Raw genomic sequence first — 17,023 nt, 5'->3', positions numbered from 1 at the left:
ATAAACTATTCTGAGGTAAAAAAAATATATAGAAAGCTTGAAATGTCTTCTTTTAAACAGAACAATTCAAAAAGTAAACAGACTGCTGCATGTGTAATTTTTAGAAAACACTTGTTCATTAATAAACAATTAAAATGTCTCCTTGCTATATTTTACATATTCATAATCATTACTTTTGCCGGTTCTTTGTGACAGCTTTTAGGCCTTTATTGGCAGCGCCACCCTTACATGTTACATGAACGCGTCACCACCGCATCAGCACCGAAAACAGGAGATTTTTCAATCCCTGTTTTGGCAGGGGAAAACTGATCAGAAAATGTAACGAAACATTGTAGAAATGTAGTGGAGTAGAAAGTATAATAATTGCTGCAAAATGTAACGAAGTAAAAGTCAAAAGTAGCCAATGCACTATTGATTCTACTTATGTAAAGTAAAGATATGTGAAAAATGTACTTAAATAAAGTAACAAAGTATTTGTACTTCGTTACATTCCACCACTGCTGATTAACAGTAATGTAAATGCTAAATGTCCTAATACCTGTTAATACTACAACAATGCAAAGTATTTGCTCTTAACCTTGCAGTTTTTCACATATCATGTAACACTCAATTTCTCCATTTCTTTGCACAAAACTCTCCAGAAATTGCCATTTAATGTTGGGTTTTTTCCTTCTTTTTTTTCAGGGGAGCATACCTCCGGACTCCCCTAGGGAGAGCCCCCCCACATAATAAATCCCAATTTAACCCCTGGTTGTATATTCCTCAAAAGTTCTTGTGATATCACTAGTTGACAACAGTACTATTTTCGGAAATCATAGGCTATGATATTGTGCAGGTGCACGTGATGCAACGCTGTCAGAGCCGACAGACTCGTGTGTCAGACTAATTTCAGTGCAAAATAATTAGGTCAAAAACGATTTAAAGGGATAGTTCACTTTGAAATTAATTTTTGGTATGTTTTAGCTTACCTCAAGGGCATCCAAGATGTAGGTGTCTTTTTTTCCGCAGTAGTTTCAATTTTGATATTTTTAGGTCAAACCGTTCTTGTCTGTCAGTCATATAATGCAGGTCTATGGTCACCACCTCAAAGAGCATGCACAGAGTCCAAATTAAAACAATTCCCTGTCGTCCAAATTAAACAATTCCCCATCGTAAGTACACATTGATGGCCTAAGACACGAAACGAGCGGTTTGTGTGAAAAAACGAACAGTATTTATATAGTTTTTACCTCTTATACACAGCCATGTCCAAGTGATCTGACGTGTACGCAGACTGGTGCATAGATATATACACACTACAGGGTGGGCCTTTTATATGGATACACCGCAACAACATGGGAATGGCTGGTGACACCAAAGTCCCGTTTGTGGCACACCAGTACATGTGAGGGGGCAAACTCCTCAAGACGGGTGGTGACCATGACATATACTAATGTGCCACAAACAGGACCTCAATATCACCAACCACTCCCATGCCACCACGGTGTATCCATATAAATGGCCCACCCTGTAGATGTCGCCTTGTCTACGGCAGTTTATTGGAACGAATGTCTTTAAGGCGACATCTAGTGTATATCTATGCACCAGTCTGCGTACACGTCAGATCAGATCACTTCGACATGGCTGTGTATAAGAGGTAAAAACTATATAAATACTGTTCGTTTTCTCACACAAACCGCTCGTTTCGTGTCTTAGGCCATCAATGTGTACTTACGATGGGGAATTGTTTAATTTGGACGACGGGGAATTGTTTTAATTTGGACTCTGTGCATGCTCTTTGAGATGGTGACCATAGACCTGCATTATATGACTGACAGACAAGAACGGTTTGACCTAAAAATATCAAAATTGAAACTACTGCGGAAAAGACACCTACATCTTGGATGCCCTTGAGGTAAGCTAAAACATACCAAAATTTAATTTCAAAGTGAACTATCCCTTTAAAGCTGCCGTCGGCAAGTCTGGCAGATTGGGTCGATTAGGCAAAATTTTGAATGTTTACAACTCTCATGCCCCTCCCCACTACCAGCGAGCACCCTCCCATCGAGGTCGTGCTCGTCAGTGCGTCACTGTGCGTGTGTACCTGATTTTCTGTGAACGCGTCCGTCTCTTCAGCATCTATCAACACCATGGACTCGGAGGTAGGCTGCCCTGGCTAATCTATCCATAGATAGCAATAACCGAGGAATTGGAAGCATTTTAGTAGATTTTCTCTCCGCCATCACGCTTCATGCAATCTCCTAGCGAACTTCAGGCGTGGCGTGTGCACGTGATATTAACGTGCGCGAGTGAGGGGGGATCTGTGGCGTGTGCACGACCTGTGATTGACAGTCAGATCTCACACCCCCCTGCGCTGATTGGACCTGATGAAGCGGGAGCGGTGGATTTTTGCAAAACAAATAACACGCTCCAGGTGGAGTTAGAAGCTCGGGTTTTTTTCTAAAACCACCTTATTTATGTTGTTCTGTCGGATTATAGTGTCAATTTCACTGAATATGATCAAAAAAATTTTGCAGACGGCAGCTTTAATATACTGCAAATAGCCTACTTGTTTTTTATGTTTATTTATAATTCATTTAGGCGGACAACAAGGCTACCAAGTACTGCGTACAGTGCGCAGCTAATTCATTTAACTTTTTTTTTCTAACGTCATTTTTAGTCGAAAATTTCAGGATTTCAGTCGACCAAGATTTTCTTTGGTTGATTACAGCCCTACAAAAAACAAAGTCTCTCCATTTCAGAAGTCAAAAAAAAAAAAAAAAAAAATCCAAAAATCAAAGTCTTTTGAGTCTGGAAAACTAAAGAAAATTGTAATTATCCTACCAGATGATGGTTTCAAATTATGGTTCAAAAGGGAAGGTCCATGGGCACTGGTCAGCTAGCCATTTGTGCACATTTAATTGCATCCACTAGGTAGACGATTCACCTCCACAGGATTATTTATGGCACAAAACAGGATACACTTGCCGATCACGTTCACATAGGAAAAAAACAGAGAACAAGAAAACGCAGCCTTGGAAAACACAAGGCAAACGTACAATAATTAATTTCTGATTCAACATTTCAGTAACAAATCATATAACTTACATGCGCAGCTCAAATGACACATTAATCCAAAATTTCGACAGTTATTTAACACATCGACACTCATTAATCGCTCATTGTCTCAACTCATGATACAATGATCATTGTTAAGGCCAATTTATACTTCTGCGTCGGGTGCGCGTAGAAGGTACGGCGTAGCATACGCATTGACGTGTACCATACGTCGTACCCTTCGCCGTACCCTGACGCGCACCTCCTCAAAAATGTAAAGTTAAGCCTTGTTTATACTCGACGCAGCCGCAAGATCGCGAGGCGCGCGCGGCAAAAATGACGTCATTGCGGAGTGGGCGGTCTCGCGCGTTGGGTTCGCAAGACCCAATTTCGCCTGGCGGTGTGCACGGCACTTTTTGTAACATCGCGCGCGGCGCCGCATCCGAAGATGAACGATTTCGAGGCAACTTTGTCCGAGCTGGTACGTCTGTACCAGCATGTTTATGATCCTTCCATGCGGGACCATAGAGACAGTCAGATGGCACAGAATTCCTGGAGGGAAATTGCGAAGACGTTGGGGAAGGAAGACGTATTTTGTCGAAAAGTTTGGAAAAATCTTCGAGACAAATTTGTCAAAGCCAAGTTTTAGCTGACATGCTTGCAAAAGTGGACCCAAGGAAGAAGCTTGATGTAAAGTTCAAGCTGAATCAGGTCCTTTTTGATGCACTGAGGGACAACGATGCATAGACTTTATTTGCCATTACACACATTACAAAGTACTTAGAATTTTAAATAATACACAATCGATACATTTTTTTTAATTCATTTACAAAAGAGATTTGTATTTATAGTTTGCTGTGAAATAAAAACAAAAACTAAAGATTTTATTTTGTGTTTGCATTTATAAATGTCTTCATAAATAAAAGTGAGGCAGTACACTGATGGTAACAGACAGTGATTAACCTCATTCTTTTGTCTCTATACACATAGAAACATTTACATTGATGGCGACCAATAAAAGCCTCTCATTTTGTGAATAGAAACACATTTCTATTAAGCACCCAGTTTGCACTTGTCTAAAGTAACTGCTTACATTTACAGTAGCAGAAGTTTGCCCTGCTGATAAAATTAAAGTTTAAACACTCTTCAATAAGGCTTCAGCTTGTAGTTTTGTATTACAAACTCAGTTACTGTAAATGCTATATTAACAAAAAATAAAAACTTATATTTTTATTAACATTGCCAAAGAGTAAAAAGGTAACGCATGTTTTTATGTTAGTTAATGCCACATGACTACATTAGTCAACATTTTAAGTGGATCTTAAAAGTTTATCAAAGTTGTCTTAAGACAGCAACAGGTATCATTCAAAAATAATTGTAGAATTTTGATGAAAGGTTTTGATCCACGCAAACTACTTCTTCACTGCTGTTTCCCGGTGGTTTAGAGGTAAATTACTCCGAGTCGCCCCCTGTCGTTTCAAAGAATAACACAACGGCGCGCGCGTCAAGTATAAATGCCTCGTCCGTCTGGAGAGGTGCGCGCGCGGTCTGCGGTGACTCGCGCTCTTGCGGCTGCGTCGAGTATAAACAAGGCTTTACGCGTCGCGGCGGACCGCAAGATCTGTGATTGGTCGGCTGGATTCCTCCTACGCATTTCCGGAATGATCTTTTTTTTTTTTTTTTTTTTTTTTTTTTTTTTTTTTTTATTGAAAATTTCAAGAATTACAAACAAACATGGCTGCATAAAATCAGTTTCTTCAGAATAAGATACAACAAAAATATAGCCAGAGGGAGCAGCACTCAATACAAACAGTAAATATATATGTAGTCTTAGTAACAAGAATGAGGATGAGACATTCAAATAAAAAAAAATAAAAAATAAAAAAATAAATAAAAAAATAAAAAAACATTAAAAAAAACATATAAGGGGAGAATTCAGTCATTGTTCAGCTATTAACCTCAGTTGGGAAGTGTTTTAGGGTATCATATATTTTTTGTGCTTTAGGACTTTTCAGAGTTTTTAAGGATTTCATATACAGCTTAAATTCATTTAAAAAAACAACAAATTTGGGAGATGATTTTACAATTCTACATTTGTGAATAAAGAATTTAGCTAGACATACAATTGTATTAGTACAGAGCTCATCACCCTTGCTTTGTAATATCAAACCAAATGTTATGTCATCACAGGAGATAGAGGTTGGGAATGAAGATATCTGTTGCTTAACCCATTTATGTATATCACACCAAAATATCTGTATCACATTACATGAGAAAAACACATGGTTCGTAGTTTCGACATCAATTTCACAAAATGTACATGTATTATCATCTATACCAAAGCGAAGTCTCAGTAATTCTTTAGAGGGGTAAATGTTGTTCATTACTTTGAAATGTGTTTCTTTCACTTTAGGAGGTATAGGGAGTGTTAGATACACTGTTCTTAGTTTAATGATTGACACTTTATCAAATTTTTGTAGTATGTTATTTTTATTTTGCATATTAGGATAAAGAAAATCAATAAAACAATTTCTAATAAAGTGATTGGTGCATTGCTTATCCAAAACAAAGATCCCTTGAATTGATAGTGGGGCCAATTGTGGTTGTATCGGGTAATATGCCAAAATGTTTCTTGTTAGAAGGACAAATCCTTTGGGTAGTGCTTTATGTAATTTAGTAAAGTCTGAATTTAAGGGTTTGAAATTATGTTTGATGCAAAATTGTTCATAATTTAAAAAATGTCCGTTGGTATCCATTAAGTCGGCCATAGACCATACATTTCTCCCATACCAATCCTCAAAGAACAGAGATCTGTTGCGGTGCAAAATATATCTGTTGTTCCAGAGTACAGATGTGTGGGGTGAGAAGTTATGTACGTATAACATTTTCCAATACAAAAGTATTTGTTTGTGAAACTCTGACAATGATATAGGTAGTTTGTTAACACTAAAGTCCGCTCTAAGAAGAAATTCTAATCCCCCAATTTTCTTGAATAAGGTCATTGGAATACAATACCAAAAGGAGTTGCTGTGTTTGATCCAAGATTTTAACCAATTTATTTTTAAGGTTCCATTAAGGCAGTCAAAATCAATAACTTTTAGTCCTCCTTCCTTAGTGTCTTTAACCATATCGCTTTTCTTCAAATAATGTGGTCTGTTTCTCCAAATGAAGTTTAGATTAATTTGGTTGATAGATTTAATCAATTTGTTTGGAATGGCATTGGAATAGGCTGGATAAGTACATCCTGATAAACATTCCATCTTAGTTAGGTAAATTCGACCTAGTATTGATAGGTCCCTCTGTAGCCATATATTTAGTCTTGATTTGCATTCTTTAATTTTATTTTCTACATTCAGAAGTTGGCTTTGTTTTTGGTCCTTGGAGAGGTAAATCCCCAGGTATTTGATTTCTGATTTAATAGGGATATTGCAGATGTTTTTCAGTGAAGTGTCGTGTACAGCCAGCAATTCACACTTTTTTAAGTTTAATGTTAGACCTGATGCTTTTGAGAATTTTTCAATTTTGGCAATAGTTGTTGAAATTTGGTATCTATCTTTTAAGAATATTGTTGTGTCATCCGCTAGTTGGCTGATTATTATGTCTGTGCCGAGTACATTAAGTTTTTTAATATCATTACAGTTTTTAATATAGATTGCTAGCATTTCTGTGGCTAAAATGAACAGGTATGGTGAGATGGGGCAACCTTGAGGAATACCCACATTAATCTTGAAGCTTGGGGTGGTACCACTAGGTAATAGGACACAGCTACTGATATCTCGATATAATCCACCAACCCACTCTCTAAATTTGATTCCAAAGCCAAAGTGTTCGAGCGCCGAAAGAATAAATGGATGCTCTACGGAGTCGAATGCTTTATAGAAGTCTAGAAAAAGAAGGAAACCCTCATCCTCTATTTGGCTTCTATACTCAATGATGTCCATTACCAATCTTATGTTGTTATGAATCGACCTTCCTTTTAAGAATCCTGACTGTGTATCTGCAATAAGATCTGAAATCCCTGTTTGAAGACGAGAAGCAAAGATGTAAGTTAGGAGTTTGTAGTCGGAATTTCTGAGTGTAATGGGTCTTCTGTTATCTATAAATCTGGGATCTTTCCCAGGTTTTGGAATTGAGATGATAACACCATGTCTCATTGTTGGTGGAAGCACACATGTTTCAAATATTTCGGTAAAGACTTGTAGCAGCAGAACTTTTAAATCTACCCAAAAATGTCTGTAAAAGTCACCTGTAAGCCCGTCGGATCCAGGGGCTTTGTTAATAGAGAGACGACCAATTACTGCATCAAGTTCTGTAATTGTTATTTGACTATCACATGTTTGTTGGAGGCCATTCTCTATTTTTGGAATATGTTTTGCTATATCCTGAAAAAAATTCTGACAGTCCACACTAGAAAATTTAGAGCTATAGAGTTGGCTATAGAATTTCCAGATTTCTAAAGATATAAATTTTTCATCTGTGACTTCATTATTATCAATCATCAGGGATCTGATGCTATTTTTTTCCTGTCTTCTTTTTTCAAGACCACAGAAATATGCTGAGTTTCTTTCCCCCTCCTCTATCCACTTAGCTCTGGATCTAATAAAGGCCCCTTGGGCCTTACGACTATAAATTTCGTCTAGTTTAGGTTGGAGGTTTAATATCATCTGTCTATCATCTTCAGTTGGATTTAATCTATTGCAGTACATATTTAACTGATTAATAATGTCTACTTGTTTTTCACAATCTTTTTTAATTGTTTTGCTGAATGAGATGGTGAATTGGCGTATTTTATATTTTAGGAATTCCCACTTTTTGGTAGCAGTTGATAGCTCCTCAGAATTGGCATATTTTTTAATTAATAATTTGATTTTTTGGCAGTAGTCATTATTTTTGAGCAGACTGGAATTGAACTTCCAATATGTGTGTGAGTGGACCTTGTTGTCATTGGGTTTGATCTGTAGTAGAATAACACTATGATCTGTTAGAGGTGCAGCAGAAATATCAGAGCTAATATTATAAACTAGCAAATGATTTGCAATTAACCAGTGATCTATTCTGGATTTATAATTGTGGCTTGAGCTAAACCAGGAGTATTTAGTTATTTCTGGATTTAAGTGTCTCCAGGTATCAACCAAATTTTGTTTTTCGCAAAAGCATGTGAATATGGTGTTTGGATGACTTGCAGAGTATCTGCTAGGATATTTATCAAAAAAATCATCATGAACTAGGTTTAGGTCGCCACCAATGATGATGTTATCAGTTGAGTGTGTTAATTTGAGGTTGTCTAAATGTAAACTAATTTGTTCAAGTAGGTTTCGATTTTCTCTACTAATATTATATCCATAAATGTTGACTAAGATGAATTTTAGACCATCTATGTTTATGATAAGAATCAGCCAGTGACCAAATTCATCTGCCATATGGGACACAATATGACCTTTGAAGTTATTTAGGAGGATGGCGACACCTGCTGATCTTGAAGTGCCGTGGCTAAAGTAAACTTCCTCTCCCCATTGTTTAGACCAAAATATAACATCATCAACCTTAGAATGGGTTTCCTGCAAAAAAATTATATTTGACTTCTTCCCTTTACAAAATAAAAAAATACTTTTCCTTTTTGTCATGTCTCTTAAACCCCTTGCATTAACAGAAATTAGAGAAATGTTACTCTTTAAACTGAACATGGAACAACAACGGATATATCAAAATAATACAAAAATAAATAAATAAATAAATAAATAAAAAATATTTTTTTTTTATAAACAATCAACACCAACGGATTGCTGAACTTAAAGCAGCAGTAGAAGTTTCCTATCAGAAATATATAATAGTAGCAAAACCCAGAGAATATACGTTTTCATTCAAACTCACTTGTTCTCGGGATTCAAAAACCCTGGATAGTGTTATCTATGGTGAAACTCGTTGACCATTAATGAAAGCATGAGGGCCCCGGAACACTGTCTTTAGACCTGCCTTCCTTGCTTGTTCCACTTTCGGCCACACAGCCCTCCGTGCCTCTCTGTCTTCCTTGGTGAGGTCTTCTGCGAAGCGGATGTTGAGATCCTTGCAGACGGGGTGAAGTTTGGTGATCCGCCAAAGTTCGTCCCTGAAGTGGCGTCCTGTGAACTGCATGATGATCTGACGAGGGCGGTTGGTGTTACTCGGCCCCAGTCGGTGCACCGAATCCAGGATGAAATCCATCTTCTCCTTCCAGTGTGGCACAATCTTTCCGATGATATCAGAGACGATTTGTCGTGTGTTTTCGTCTTTTCCCTCCTGTAAACCATTTACCCGCAGGTTCCACCTTCTTTTATAACGCTCCAACTCTACAGCTCTTTTCTCCACTTCTGCAGCTCTTTTCCCCAGATCTGTGTTATCCTCTTTCAATTGTTTCACCTCGATGTGCAGCTTTTGGCACTGTTCTTTACAAACTTTGATCTCGGAAGAGTTAAACTCTACCGCTTTCGCGATGTTGGCTATGGTCAGCGTGTTCTGCTTTAGCTCCGCTTTGAAGTCCTGCATCATGTTTTGAAGAGTACCGATAGCAGCCAGGATCGCAGCGTTAGAGGCGTCCTCAGCATGGGCTCCAGCAGTCACAACGTCGTCGGGTTTTGACTTTTTCTGTGGTGCTGGTGGTTTAGAAGGAGATGCTAAGGAGTTTTTAGTACCTCTGGTGTTAGTTTCCATTCTTTCCGGGCCGCCATAGTCGTGTTCTTGGAGAGCCTTCAATTTAGCATTAGCTTTTGTGCTAGCCATGTTATGGTTTGCAATATCGTATTCCAGGAGGTGCTCCGGGTCACTCACACGTTTCTGAATTATTAAAATAAGTTCTCTATAATGTTACATCTTATATTTCAGGGTTTTGTAGAGTTAAACGTTCATTCTGTTGACTTTCAAGGCTTTGCTACTCTGAGCTATTCACAAAGCGTCTGCTCTCTCCGCCATCTTCCACGCCCTCCTCCGGAATGATCTTCTGCACTCTGCACCGCCCGCCCGCCATTTTTAAATTCCGAAGATCAGTGAAGAGCCATGGAAATAGACCAAGTGACCGAGAGATTGCTTGAAGTGCGGAAATACAGCCATCTGTATGACATTGCTCGTAGAAACCTAAACTCAAAACAGCCGCTAGGAATGTAAACACAGTGGAACTGGAACATTAAAACCCACCCGCGCCAACTAGCGTTTCGGCGGTGTAACTGCAGAGCAACACAGACATTCGCAGAAGTATAAATGCTCACGACGGCGTCGCCTACGTGCGTAGCCTACGACGTACACTACGGCGTACACTCGACGCAGAAGTATAAATTGGCCTTTACACGTGGTAGCTTTAGCCCACGGCTAACTAGTTCAGCTCGCGCTGTGAGTGCGGCCTACTCGACTCAGCTCATATCAAATCATTTCTGAAATTGACATATCTTTCATAAGATAACATATGATAAAAAAAAAAAAAAGTCACTCATCAAAACGAGATTGCATTATATATTCAATTAAAGAAGATTATTCAATAAAGATTATCACTCTGGGATCCACTAAATCTTTACTCCGATTTCCACTTCACCTTTCTCACTCTGACGACAACACTCCAGGCTGATGCATCCAAGGTTTCCAAGTGCACACAATCACATTTCCCGATAGATTATGATTATCATTTAGTAGAAGGAGTTTCTGGAGAAATGCTCCGTTCTGCTGTCTCATCTGATCTGTTCTCATCTGATTCCCTTCCCTCTGCTCATGCGGACAGCAGCGCGGGCGCGACCTGTGGGCGGGCCTTATGAATATGCCGCTACTGTTGGCTCTCAGGGGTGTCAGTCACTGCAGCACAATCAGTGATTGGATGAATCGCGTGCTATTGCCCAGTGGTGTGATCGAGTGCATCAAGTAAAGAAAAAAAAGAAAGAAATTAATTAAATTTGTCCAGAACAGAGCAACACGACTCAATTTAAACTGTTGTAGAAGAGCTAATATACCAAGAATGCACTGGTGAAGGATTGTCTCTGCTTTATTTTATAAGAATTATTTATGTGTCTAGAGTTCTTAATGTCCTGTACTCCCAACTTTTGTATAGTAGTACTAGTCATATTTTTTACACCAGGATGAATAAAAGGGATGTTTTTTATTTCCTGTTTCGAAAACCACTGGTAAACAACGGACTGTAATGTATAGAGGAATGAAAATATGGAATGATTTACCATTGATATATTACACATTTTTACAAGAAAAAGTAGTTTTTAAAAAATATTTAAAGGAACATTTAATGACACTATATATAGTAAATTGTTGATTTTGATATTTGGAATGAATGTTGGGTTAGTATGTTTCATTGACTTGACTTTTTATTGTTGTTGATTACATGTAGTTTTGTATTTTTTACTTGTTGGGACCCCAGGAAGAGTAGACACTGCCTAGGTAGTGGCTAATGGGGATCCACATAAACAAATAAACTTAGATGATTGATGGAAAATACCATTTACAGCCAATACAGGCAATTTACTTAGGAAAGCTTTTTTTGACAGTTATAGCACCACGTCTTGCCTGATCTCCACCACTTTTATTAGGTGTCCTCAAAAGGTGCCCATACATGTCTGCAGGGCAGGGTTAAATACTAGTATATGAAACGTATAATTTAAAATACATTAAATACATTAATGACTCGTTATAACGTAGTACAAACGTCTTTTATAATAAAGTGATTTTGTTTGATTTGTAAGCAGGCACTAAAGCGATTACCCATAAAACGTGCTTTGAACCAATCGGATTGCTTGGGTCCTCAGCCCGGACCCATCACTTCAGAGTGACCGGATACTTCACCACACGTTCTATATAGTATGAATACCGTTAGTATGAAAGTTATGGTGATTCAAAAATTGCTTGTAAGTTAGAATATGACCAGAATCATCAAAGACAGATAGAATGCAATTAAAATTATTGTTAAACCATCTAGGGAAAAAGAGAGATTTATTTCTAACGGTTATATCCGCGTTATTCCAAAGGAGAACTTTGTGGGGGGGAAAGCAATGGACAAAACACAATTTCCACGAGAGAAGGCATTGCTGATGAAAGTTAGATAAGGAGATGGGTAACTTGCTAGGTAAAAAGTTACACTTTAATAGGAAAGACAGGCCACCGAGTTTGTTGAAGATATTATTAGGAATGAAAAACCATAACGACACTGGATTCACAAGGCATCTTTTCAGCCAGTTTACTTTAAAGGTGTTTATAGTATCAGCAAAATCTAAAAAGTCAAGGCCACCTTCACCTCTGGAATTAGAGAGTACTTCTTTTTTCAATTTGTGAGGCCTATTTTTCCAAATAAAATCCAAAAATATTTTGTTAATTTCCCTTATAGCTTTATCATTGATAAACAAAGAAAGAGCAGGGTATACAAAGCGAGAGAGCCCTTCCACCTTAGATAAAAGGACTCTACCGTATAATGAAAGATCTCTCTGAAGCCAGATGTTAAAGATGTTTTTAGTTTTTGTCATTTTATCAGAAAAGTTTAAAAGAAAAGTAAAAGTCGGTAAAAGTTTAAATCAGAAAAGTTTAAAAAATCCAACTGGATTTTTAGTGATATAGATATTTTACACAGTTTTTAACTGGGATCCCCTCCAATGATGTCTCATCTATATCATGAATTGAGATAATTTCACATTTCGAAATGTTAAGTTTTAGACCCGAAGCACAAGAAAATTGTTCCACCAATTCCAGAGCATTAGGTAACTGTTTTTTATCCTCCAAGAATAGTGTGGTGTCGTCAGCTAACTGTGCAATTTTAAACTCTCGATCAAATATAGAGATTCCTGTCAAACTTTCATTTTGGTTAATCCTTAGACAAAGTAGTTCAGTGGCTAAAAGAAATAAAAACAGCCCTGTCTGACTCCACGATGGATGTCAAACCTTTTGGATGTATCAAAGTTAACGATCACTGAGCTGTTAATATCTCTATAAAACATGGTTACAGTATCAATAAATGATTTACCGAATCCAAATAACTCTAGAGTGCGAAAAAGAAATGTGTGTTCTAAGGAATCAAAAGCTTTTTGAAAATCAAGAAAAAGTATGAGACCATCTGAGTGAATTAAATTAGAGTAATCTAGCACATCTAATACTAACCTTTTATTATTAGATATGTGACGGCCTTTCATGAAGCCCGACTGAGATTCTGAAATAATGTTATTTAGACCAGTACGTAATCTTTTAGCATAAACAGAGGCTAACATTTTATAATCTAATGTTAAAAGAGTAAAAGGCCGCCAATTGTCAATTAATAAAGGGTCCTTGCTTGACTTGGGTATAAGGGATATAACTCCCTGTTTCATTGTAGAGGTCATCTCTCCCTGACTGATGCATTCCTTATACATATGAAATAAAGGCAATTTAATAAACTCCCAAAAGTGAAGATAGAATTCTACTGAAAGCCCGTCAATACCAGGGGATTTACCAATTTTCATTGAGTGCAGACTGCACACCTTCTCGTCCTGAAGCTGCAGCTCAGCCTGGACACACACACACACACACACACACACATCTTAATGAAATGAGGCATTTATAGAGCGCTCTCCCCTCAACCACCACCAGTGTGCAGCATCCACTGTCAGAACAATGGCGCCAGTGCGCTCACCACACACCAGCTATAGGTGGAGAGGAGAGAGAGTGATAAAGCCATTTGAAAGCATGAGGATTCTTATTCGTAGGCCATGATTGATAAAGGCCAATGGAGGGAATTTGGGCAGGACACCGGAGTTACACCCCTACTCTTTACGAGAAGCATTACTTGCACAACCTTTACCATGGCACACTTACACGTATGCTTGCTTTATTATCTCATTACATTTTTTGGTTACACTTTATTTTACGGTGTCATTGTTACAGTGTAATTATATATTTAAGTACTGAGTAATATTAATTAAGTGCAAGTACTTACTATAGGGTTAGGATTAGGGTTTGATTGAGGGTTAGTTGCATGTAATTATGCATAATTAACTGTTAATACTATTGTAAGTACATGTAACATATGTAACAAGGACACTGTAAAATAAAGTGTTACCCGGTTTTTTTTTATCATTTATTAAATGCTTTGTCTTTACCATGGCTGCATCCTTTGAGAAGTGAGCGTCACCGTTCGTGACCTGCAGTTCTTTGAGCACTTGTGTCTGCCGGTGGATCTCTGCCTCCATCCTGTCCAGCCGTGGCTGAAATGTAAAACTGTCTCCCTGAAGAAACAAATAAGAGGATAATCATAAATGTTTATTTACCATGATGCTGTTCAAAAGATTGGGGTCGCTAAGAGTTTTAATCTTAAAGGGATTATTCACCCAAAACTGAAAATTCTGTCATTATTTACTCACCCTCATGTGGTTCCAAACCCATAAGACTTTCGTTCATCTTCGGAACACAAATGAAGATATTTTTCTGTCCCTCTATTGACAGCCTATGCAACTACCACTTTCAAGCCCCAGAAAGGGAATAAGTAATCACCGAAAAAGCACCGTGGCGCATGTGTGTTGTTGTTGCATGAACGCATGCTGGAGATTAATATTTTGTAAATAAGGTGGTAAATTATGTTTGTTTTTTTCGCAATATTTAATATTATTATATATTAGAATATTAAGAATATTTATTTTAAATATTTTTAAAAGATTACTTTAATGATGTCTATACTACCTTTCTGGGGCTTGAAAGTGGTAGTTGCGTAGCTGTCAATGGAGGGACAGAAAGCTCTCAGATTTCATAAAAAAGATCTTAATCTTGTGTTCCGAAGATGAAGAGTAATTAATGACAGAATTTTCAATTTTAGCTGAACTAACCCTTTAATGAAAGAAGTCTCTTATGCACACCTGTACAATTTAAAATAACTGTTTTCTATTTTAATCTATTTTATAATGTAATTTTTTCCTGTGATCAAAGCTGAATTTTCAGCAGCCATTCTTCATTCCCAGTGTCACATGATCCTTCAGAAATCATTCTAATATGCTGATTTGGTGCTCAAGAAACATTTATGATTATTATAAGAATATATTTTGAATGGTATGGATGAGTGTCATTGGATACATTGGATTGCTTAAATTTTCAACATTAAATATATGGGGTATCATGCTTTATAATACACATCTGTGTGGGTTTATGTGTGTGTGCTGTGTCAGTCTGTACATGAACCAGTTCATCTGTTCTTTCTCAGATACCTGTAGTTTGTCCTTCTCTTTGAGGTATCCTCGCATTACGTTCTTTGCTTCATGACGTTTCAGCTGCGCTTCCTCCAATCTGTTTTCCAGAATGCGCAATTTCTATAAAACAAGCACACAAGTTCATTCATTTTCTTGCTTGAACTAACATATTTAATTGTGCTCATCGATACAGGGTGGCTAAACACTCTGCTTCCCACTAATCAAGACAGAGGGGAAGACGAAAGACTTGAGAGAAGGAAGAAGAGCATTTACAATGGAAGAATGACCACTTAGGGAAACTTATGGCAGAGTTCCCTTCTTTACTCTAATTCTCATTATGATGTGCAAAAAAATCGTATTCTCGTGAATTGTTTAGATTATATAATAATAATGGTGATAATAAAACTGTGGGCATGGTTTACAGTAATTACAGTAAGGAGAAATTGGGACAAAAATGATTTGACTGGAAAAAAAGGCTCAATATTCTTACTGCTTTTTTTCCTTTCGATTTTGGGAGGAAACCTGGACAATTCTTAAATTGTAAGATTCACCAGTGTTCATTCAAAATAAAAAAAAGAGACAATTTCTACCTTTTCCTCGTCTAGTTCCTGGTTGTCAGGCAGAGGCTTCATGCTCTCGTACTGGCGCTTCAACTCCTCCAAACGCTGCCTCTGTGTGTCAGTGGTTTGTTTCAAAGCATTCAGCTTCTTCGCTTTATCACAAACCTCCTTCTCCAGCACCGTCAGAGCCGACTGCACAACAAAAATGACTGTCAACCACAACTGATATGCAGGTGATTCTGTAACCACTGGATAGTACAAGTGAAAGAAGTGGAAAAAGGTTTTTAAATAACTGATATAAAGGTTCATTTAACCTCACCTTAACGGGCATGTTCCTAAATGATTCATTCTCCATCCCACGGTCTTGAAAAACATCCTTGGTTACTTGTTCCTCTCCCTGGAACAACCAAGACCAAGATATGCATCAAATACAGCTATAACGTGACTTAAATGATATGGATATGTTTTAACATTACATATGTGTGTGTGTTCATAATGTCTGACCTCAGCCAGTTTCATGCGCATGTTTTCATTCGCATGTTTCAGCTGCCAGATGGTTTCTCTGTTCTTCTCGATGACAGACTGAGAGCTTTCGAAATTCGCGCTTCTTTCTCTCTCTAGTGGACAGAGAGAAACATTCATGCGAAGTTGGGTTTAATTAATGCAATATTAACTTTCTGTAGACAATTTTACTGAGCTCTTTATTCAATTTAAAGGTAATATAAATGTATTAAACAGCTATAGAAGCAACTTTGCTATATAATAACTCCAGGCTGACATTACAACACAACATTGCCATCCTTGAGAATACATTATTAATAAGAGCAATAATAAGAAAACAATTGAAATACTCATTATTCCACTACTGCCGCAATATTACTGACTATTTAAGCAGGTTTTAAGTTAACGTTAACTGTTTCAGCTTAATTGGCGAAATCTGTAATAAAAAACTTAAGTTACCCAGAAGTTGAATTTTTCGCTGGAGCTCGGAAACATTTCGCTGAATAGCTTGCTTATTGACGCCAGGCATTTTTATGAATATTTATTATATTATAAACTAAACCGCCGTCTGCCCTGCCCGGAGTGAACTGTGCATTACTCCAGATAGGAGAGAACTGAGAAATAGAAGGTGTATCACCAATATGTTTGTGAGCTTTGAACCATAGGCTATATACACCAATCACTGTTAAATGACTCCACATTTAATACACACAGACTTTGTGGCTCAGATAAGGTCCAGTTCTGGTTTATTTCTTTGCTCTTGGC

At 37.5% G+C, this 17,023-nt stretch overlaps 2 protein-coding genes across 2 annotated transcripts in view; one reads left to right on the top strand and one right to left on the bottom strand.

The window, feature by feature from the left end:
- The window catches only part of LOC309514037 (uncharacterized protein), a gene marked incomplete at its 5' end in the record, with an annotated part of 29,639 nt that extends 12,852 nt beyond the window's left edge, over window positions 1-16,787 (bottom strand). Inside the window, 7 exons of the mRNA XM_082190150.1 lie at window positions 9,006-9,846; window positions 14,121-14,246; window positions 15,216-15,317; window positions 15,767-15,949; window positions 16,077-16,154; window positions 16,262-16,374; window positions 16,718-16,787. Coding sequence (XP_082046276.1) covers window positions 9,006-9,846; window positions 14,121-14,246; window positions 15,216-15,317; window positions 15,767-15,949; window positions 16,077-16,154; window positions 16,262-16,374; window positions 16,718-16,787 — 1,513 coding nt within the window. The remainder of the gene's footprint in view (window positions 1-9,005; window positions 9,847-14,120; window positions 14,247-15,215; window positions 15,318-15,766; window positions 15,950-16,076; window positions 16,155-16,261; window positions 16,375-16,717) is intronic.
- Window positions 1-17,023, top strand: part of LOC309473977 (plexin-A1-like) — a 141,247-nt gene that overhangs the window by 75,745 nt on the left and 48,479 nt on the right. The gene's annotated exons all lie outside the window — the stretch shown is intronic.

The sequence above is a fragment of the Leuciscus leuciscus genome, assembly GCF_965113295.1.
Source record: "Leuciscus leuciscus genome assembly, chromosome: 14".
NCBI classification, from domain to species: domain Eukaryota; kingdom Metazoa; phylum Chordata; class Actinopteri; order Cypriniformes; family Leuciscidae; genus Leuciscus; species Leuciscus leuciscus.
The sequence above is the reverse complement of the archived record's forward strand: the minus strand, read 5'-3'. Positions and strand labels throughout refer to the sequence as shown.